The following is an 8,669-nucleotide window of genomic DNA, read 5'->3' as shown; positions in this document are numbered from 1 at the left end:
AACCCAAGGGGGTTTTTTTCCCCCGGAAAAAAAAAATCTTTTTTTGGGGGGGGTTTTAAGCCTTTCCCCGGGGGTTTTTAAAAAACCTTTAAAACCCTAGCTGCCCCCTGTTGGTTGGGCGGTAAAACTGGGTAGAAATTATTTAAAATTTTACTTTCATCATTCTGGTAATTTTTTCCACCCGCAAGGGCCAAAACGTTTGGATGCCTTATAAAATAATCTGTTAAATTTCCAATCGTTCCAACATTCGGTCCACCCAATTTTTTCAGGTCCGGTTTTTCTGGACCGGTCCAATAAGAAAAACCGGTTTTGTACCGGTACGCTGTACCGATACCCAGCCCTAGTTGTAACAAATCTGGTGCCAGATTTCTCTTTGCTATGAAATATTAATTGGTTGTTACGAATCAGGAGTTATGAACCTGATGCTAGTTTTACCTTAGCCATGTTTGTGAATCAGATGTTACAAACCTGCTGCTAATTTTCTCCTGGTCAGAGTTATGAATCAGGAGTTACAAACCTGCTGCTAGTTTTCTCCTGGTCAGAGTTATGAATCAGGAGTTACAAACCTGCTGCTAGTTTTCTCCTGGTCAGAGTTGTGAATCAGGAGTTACAAACCTGCTGCTAGTTTTCTCCTGGTCAGAGTTATGAATCAGATGTTACAAACCTGCTGCTAGTTTTCTCTTGGTCAGAGTTATGAATCAGAGTTTACGAACCTGCTGCTGGTTTTCTCTTGGTCAGAGTTATGAATCAGAGTTTACGAACCTGCTGCTGGTTTTCCTTCTGCGTGATAAGCCGCGCCTCGATGCAGCCCCTCGTCTCCTGGAACGCCTGTCGCTGGGCAACCTCCGCCGGGTAGTGGGTGAACACGCCCGCAATGTTCGCACACACGAACACCACTGCATTCGCTACAAGCTGCGGGGAAAACAACAAAACAACAGGTAAATAAACAACTGTTGCTAGGCAACCTCCGCCGGGTAGTGTGTAAATATGCCCGCGATGTTTGCACACACGAACACCACCGCGTTTGCTACAAGCTGCACGGGAAAACAACAACAACAACAGGTAAATAAACAACAACAGCACGTCATGTCTGGGTAGTGCGCACACACGAACACCGCATCTGCAACAAGCTGAGGGAAAAAAACACAACTAGATAATAAACAACAACATGTAAACGATAAATGACAACAACAACATATAAATAACAAACAACAACAGTAGGTAACGTGACAGCCTGTGACTGGGCTACCTTAGCGAACAATGTCTATGTTCACGAAATAAACAACATCTTACTAACAAAACACAACAGCAGAAAATGATTTCCTAACATTTCCTCACAAAGGATATTGGAGGTTTGTTTCACACAACCAGTACTGTCTCACAGGTCTGTTTATGTTTATGCTTATAAGCTCTGAGGAGGATGTCTGACAGACATGGAAACATAAGCAGAAACTTAACTGGTTGTGTAAAATAAAATTCTAAAATTATCCAAAATAAAACAGCTTATTTCTCATGAGTAAAACCATGTTGGCTAATTAAAATCATGCCCATGATTGTATAGAGCAGCATTTTCACAGATCGTTTGTATGAAATGCCCACGATGGCACACTAAGATTTGTCATGAGTGGACCACTGGTACACGTGGGTTATTTGTAAGGACACAGCCTCCCGTAACACTCAGGTGGGGACCGTTGGCACACGTGGGTTATTTGTAAGGACAGTCAGCCTCCAGTAACAGTCAGGTTAATAATAACCTGAAATATACACACTCAGCCTCCAGCAACACTCACTAATAACCTGCCATATTCATAGTCAAGGGGCGACCGGCTGCCGTCAGGGCTAAAAATACAGCACTGGATCCACACTTCTGACTAATGAAACTGACAAGTGCCCTCGAAGCTATGTTCTCTGTCACTAGTGTCAGTCAGTCTATACAGACTATGACACTTATCACACAGAGTTATGTTAGGTAACACATATTTGTGTATATAATTATAAGTTATAAGAAACCTGTATGTGTGTAGGACATGCAGCACTGGATCCACACTTCTAACTAATGAAGCTGACAAGTACCCTCGGAGCTATGTTAGGTAACACATATTTGTATATGTAACCTGTAGTGTATATATAACGTGTGTAGGACATGCAACACTGGACCCACACTAGTGCAGCTGCCATATAGGTGCTGTTAGGTATGACATTTGCCATGTGTAGAAGTGTTTGGAGATTAGACACAATTGTCTATAACAGGCTCAAGTTTGGAATTCCAGTCCCGTTTTGCTAAATAATATTTTCAATATGAAAGCCCTTTGTGAAAAGTTTTTACTTGAATGTGATTGACATTGTCAAGTATGGTGCACAGTTGATAATACATATGATAATAACTTTCATGAACATAGATATAAGATATACTGGTAACCACTCGAGTCTATGAATATATAACCTGTACAGTGTGTGCGACGTGCGGCACTGGAGCCACTTCTAACTAATGAAGCCACCATCAGTCCATCCTTGTTAGGTATGACACGTACATTGTATGACATGGGCCATGATTGTGCACGTATAGAAGTGTTCTCAAAGCCAGGCCACTGAGCATGCAGGTAAAATACTGAGGGGTTGCTTACGCACTTTGGGCCAATTGGGGCACCTAAATTTGTTGTTTTGCCAGTTGGTGCAATCACAGGTGCAGTAGGTAGATTCATTTATTGGTCAACACCCTACCCATTATATGCACATGTAAAGGTACTTTATCATAATACAGCATGCATGTTCTTCATGTTTACGAGCCAGAGAATATCAATTATTATAGAACCTATTTTGTTGTATGACATTAGTGTTATATCACAAAAGAAGATTAAGACTACCTAAGATAATGTAGATAGCCACAAAACTTCAGATGAACACCCTGAAGAGACAGTGTATTTGTAGGTTTGCCTTTGATGAAAATCTTCTTCTCAATTTTATACTGTGCACCTAATCTTTAGATCAGGGGTCCAAAAATGAATTTCCGACCATAAAAGGTCTCGCTTGGACAATTTTGCCTGATTGGAGCCGGCACGACTGACGTACGTGCCACGTGGAGAGTAACAGCCACACGGAGGTCGTTCACCACACTGCACAGAGGTCATTCACACCTGGGGGCGTAGAAGCTTATTCCATAGAGTTGTTGTTCTAGGAAAAAAGCTCTGAGCGTGGAACTTCCTCCTGTTAGGAGGATTGTGGAGGAAAAAAGGATGCTTAGCTTCCGTGGAAGTGGCTAAACGGGTTCTTAAAGTTAAACCTAAAGGTATACAGGGTCTAAAGGCTCTGGGTTTGAACCCCTAGCAAGCCAGCCTTGTGGTTAGGGGTGTGGACTTAAAGTTAAACCTACGACCCATGATTCACCCATAAAAACTTCATATACACCATACTATGACCCATGCTTCACCCATAATAACTGCATATACACCACACTACGACCCACGTTTCACCCATAATAACCGCATATAAACCACATCACGACCCACGTTTCACCCATAATTACTGCATACAAACCACACCACGACCCACGTTTCACCCATAATAGTTGCATATAAACCACACAACGACCCACATTTCACCCCTATATTGTTACACACTCCCCACATCACACTACACAAAATCCCGACTGACGTCAGTCCCAGCATCCCTTGGGGCCTCCTTCAAAGCGACTATCTATAGCTCAGTAATGAAGACTCCGATACAACAACAACAAACGAGGCCGCTCGTTATAGATATGTCGCTAACGAGCTCCAGTGGTTCCATTCAAACCAACTGGGTAGAAAAACATCGTCAAACAGACGCAGGCCACAGTCTGGTCTAACAACAACTCCTAACAACGGTGCACCCATAATATCATACAGTTGCAAAACACCCATGACAATGGGACATAATCACCCACAATATTATACAAAACAAAGGGTCATAATAACCCATGATATCATCACAAAACACCCATAATAATGGGGCATAATCACCCATGATATCATACAAAACACCCATAGAAACAATGGGGCATAATTGATCCACAATATCCTACAAACACCGACAAAACAATAGGACACAATCACCCAGAACACTACAGAAAACTAACCTTAACAACAGACTCACAACAATAAAACACACACAAATCCAAATAATTATGAATAATACAAAACTATTCCTTATTCCTTTGAAAGGTAGAAATGTAAATTGGCAGTTCCCGCTATTAGCTGTTACAGTGGAATTATTATTGAAGAATTTTTTGAGGACTTGAGGCAGGTCGTATATTTGTGGTAGGTGTGGCCGTTAGTGTTTGATGGACGGTGGTAAATGTAACCTGTAGGATCTGTCATTCTATCTTAAGTAGCTACAGATTTCATTTATTTGAATACATCTAGATCTGTAAGAACCACATTAGGCAGTATACATATGATAAAATCAGAATAACAAATAATATATTGGTGTTTTACCTAGAGAAGTCACAAATGTACCATGACAATGATCATATACATGTATTCTTAACCTTCAAGGAAAGAAAAACTGTTACCTTCTACAAATGTTCCAGTGACATTCTAACGTTAGTTCACCTTTATCCGTGGGGTAACGTATATCCGTTGTATTTAAAAATAGGGTGCTTTGGGATCATCAAGTAGAAAGAAGGTAGTTTTCCACTGCAATATTTTGGAAATATTTCAATTTAAAACCCACGTCCTTTGAGCAGAAATACCTAGCTATCGATACACATTTTTTTTAACACAACGGATATAGGTTACCCCACGGACATTAAATCAAGTTGGCATATTTCCCAATAGGAGCAAGTTGCACCCCCCTGACAGGAACCATATAAGGTTTGGAACATGGTCCTTTTTAATTTTATCTATTCATTCGTTATTTGTTTCGCACTTAAAATACAGTTTAGTACATGACAATGAATTATAAAACATGAACAGAGCAAGGGAGGCCAAAAGCTTCTGCTTATAAGAAGGCCTCCCTTTACTAACGTATTACAATTCATAATTATGGATTAAATAAAAGAACTAAGTATGGATCATAAATAATGTAACCTATGGAATGAAAACATATTACAACTTCTAAATCAAGTTGGCATATTTCCCAATAGGACCAAGTTCCAAACCCTGACAGGAACCACACAAAGGTTTTGTTTCTGCCCGCGGGAAGCCAGCTCCTGTCGTGGAGCTATTTTTAGATTTCTGGCGGCGCGGACTGCTTACTGATCAGGTTTCACCATCACCTTCTCATCTGGTTTCTTAACGGGGAGTCGAAACGTCACGTTATTACGGACGGGAATTAACGTTAGTTCACCTTTATCCGCGGGGTAACCTATTTCCGTTGTATTTAGAACAGGGTGTTTAGGATTTATCAATTCGATGGATGGTGGTTTCAAATTGCAATATTTTCGAAAAATTGCTGTTTGAAGCTACCATCCGTCGACTTAACATCCCTAAATATCCTGTTTTTAGAAACAACGGATATAGTTTACCCCACGGATTAAGGTGAACTAGCGTTATCTGTTTTGTACAAATCTCTGTCTGTGTAATCATACAATCATGTTTATAGGTTCATTAGGGCTCTGATGACGTAATCTGTATACTTTATATTCAGTCCGTTAGCTGGCAAACATAATTTGTGAGCAGCTTATATAATCTCCCTGGCTATAGAACATGGATGCCGGTGCAATAGCCTAGTGGGTAGAGTGTTCGCCTTGCATTCGGAAGGTCGTGAGTTCGATCCCGGCCGAGTCATACCAAAGACTATAAAAATGGTACATGCTGCTTTCTCTGCTTAGCACTCAGCATTCGGGAAAGAGTATGGAAGTTGAACACACACCACTACCAGTGGACTAGCCCCCTGCTGTAGTGCTTGCGTTGTGTGTGGCCCAGGGCTAACGAAACAGAGATGGGCACTGCCCTATGCGCCAGAAATGGGCATTACCCTTGGCGCGGGAAGGGTTTAATTTTAACAGAACATGGACACACACAAATCTTTGGTAGATATTGTCTGACCTTTACCCTCGTGACCTCAATGAAAAGTGACCTGCAGGAAGATTTGAGCTTCGATGAATAAACATCTCTGTATGATCTGAAGTTCTGTGATATTCTTGATTGAAAGTTTCTTTATAAATCTTGTATATGTTATGTAATATCAGCTACTGTCTTATCAATGATTTCACTGATCATGTATAAGGGCTCATGCAATTCAGCCTTTGGCTACGATGTGGGCAGTCTCTACAAAATTTTAGAATGAAATAAACCATTATTATTACCATTGATTAATTAACAAAGGTTCAAAGAAACAAAACATACATTTATGTGTATGTGGAATATGGCACACCATGTGTTTAGCAAAAGCATGAATCCTTAATACAGTCAAACCTGTCTATAGCGGCCACTCAAGGGACCGGACAAATTTGGCCACTATAGACAGGTGGCCTCTGTATAAAGGTGGCAACTTGTAGATAAAATACCCAAGGGACCGACAAAAAGTGGCCACTATGGACAGGTGGCCCCTCTGTAGAGGTGGCCCCTAATACAGGTTTGACTGTACATGGAACACTAAATCATAAAGAGGAAATAAGTTTTATATGGGGGCAAAACAAATAATCATGATGAAATAATAAACTGTTCAAACATCCAATAAGAAATCATAAATGTCTGATATTATGTTGACAGAAATGATGTCATAAAAGCACAGTAAATCATGAACATGCACAGGGACTGGGAACAGATATTCTGATGAATTGATGTGAAGCATTATACTGTAAATGCAGAAATGTTTGTGTTGGATAATGTTCGCGGTTTTTGCAGTGACCACTTCACCGCGAATGTAAAACCACCGCGAACATTTTTCTATTATGATATTAGATTGCAGTCTACGGTGTTACCGCAAACTTAAATCCACCGCGAAAAGTTCTTTTTCCCGCTACCACGAAATTAAATCCCGGCAAACCTTAATACGTTTACAGTATATGATTTACCATTCTTGGGTATTTGTTCCTGCTTGTAGACTCCATTATTACCAACACGGCCTGTGAGTCTGTGTAATGTATTTGTCACACTTCTGAATATAGCATATTCTGAAGTAAAATTCAAGATGAAAACAGAAGGGAGGAAACTTGTATCTTACTACATGTAACGTAAGTTCGCCTTTATGCGTGGCGTACCTATATTCGCTTCAATAATTTGAATTAATTTAACAGGATATTGAGGGTACAATTTAAGCTTAAAATGTGTAGTACCTAGAGAGATACAAAGTTGAGGGATTCACATGTTCAGAATACTGACTAAGATCTACTTTTTTTGAAGTAACGAATTTAGGTACACAACGAATAAAGGTCAGCTAACGACGTTGCATTTACTGCAACCTGAAATGGTGTGTACCGAGGTACAGACCTCAGACTGGGAGGGTCTTTTTAGCGAATGCCCACAAACGCCCACTCTAGAGAAGTCCGCGCTGCACGAATCTCATTTTTTTTGCTTGGAATATGTCCACGTTGTGCTCCCATGTATTAATCCTGAGTTTCAAGTCAATCCATTGACCCGAAGTGACATAAATCAAAGTTTTCGATTCTCGATGGTCTTTTTAGCGAACGCCCAGCAAAATGTCTTTTTAGCGAATGCCCACTATATCCACAAAAATATCGGCCGTCGCGCAACGACACCTAAACCTACCGCGAGAAACATGTTCAAGATGGTGTCCCATTGATGTGTACGGAGTTTCCGTGCTTTACAAGCATTTTAAGTCCCTGTTTTTGGTCAAAATGTACGGCGACGATATTACCATACTTTAACTATAGCAATTCAAAATGGCGGGTACTAGTCATGTGACCTCCTTGCGGGACTGTTCTATAAGTATCGCGGGAGGGACTGTTGTAGCATAGCTTCTCATACAACCATTTTAGAGTGAATTCTGAACAAGATTTTCATTTCATAGTGCTATCATCTGACTGATATTTACAATGTGGTCATTTTTTCTGTGCTATTATTACCCAGGTTTGAGGAACTTAGTGCAAATTTGGATATTGATTCACCTCAGTGCCCAATTAATGTACAAAAGGCCCAGACACATTAGTGTTATAAACCTGAATAGGGGCAGGTAACCAATACTAGAAAAACATAGCTATTTATTATTAACAATACTATTTACATTATAATAATAACTCTTCACCAAACTGGACTTTTCTTATCTTTATTTATCACAGAAACATTGTTACAATGAGGATTTGATTAGATGAGTATCTGTTACAGTGTGTACAAACTTATTTCAAATACAAAAATGTATTTCGTTTCACTTCCTAAATATTTTTAAAGTATTGGAAGAAGTTGACACATAAACAATATTAATTGCATTATTTATGTGCAGTAAAATGTGACCACATGCTATCAATAGCCTAATAAAATGTTGGAACATGGCACAAGCGGGCTCCCCTTCTGAGTACAGAAAGGAAATGTTTTCTAACATTAAGTGATGACGTAGAAAATTTCAATTGTAAAATGTACCTTTATTAACATTTACAAACAAATTGTTTTTTTTCTCTTCTTAATAAATGACAACAATACAGGTAAGTAAGGTGTGTTTCCTTTTATAACAGGCCAGGTAAGACACCGTACAGGTAAGTAAGGTGTGTTTCCTTTTATAGCAGACCGGCCAAA

The 8,669-nt window shown here is 39.8% G+C and overlaps 1 protein-coding gene across 1 annotated transcript in view; it reads right to left on the bottom strand.

Moving 5' to 3' along the window:
• The window catches only part of LOC118425098 (adenylate cyclase type 5-like), a 55,217-nt gene that overhangs the window by 19,478 nt on the left and 27,070 nt on the right, over nucleotides 1–8,669 (bottom strand). The window contains exon 2 of the mRNA XM_035833917.1: nucleotides 763–1,034. Coding sequence (XP_035689810.1) covers nucleotides 763–1,034 — 272 coding nt within the window. The remainder of the gene's footprint in view (nucleotides 1–762; nucleotides 1,035–8,669) is intronic.

Source organism: Branchiostoma floridae, chromosome 10 (assembly GCF_000003815.2).
Source record: "Branchiostoma floridae strain S238N-H82 chromosome 10, Bfl_VNyyK, whole genome shotgun sequence".
Lineage (NCBI taxonomy): Eukaryota > Metazoa > Chordata > Leptocardii > Amphioxiformes > Branchiostomatidae > Branchiostoma > Branchiostoma floridae.
Note: the sequence above shows the minus strand (reverse complement) of the source record. Positions and strands in the feature narration are given on the sequence as shown.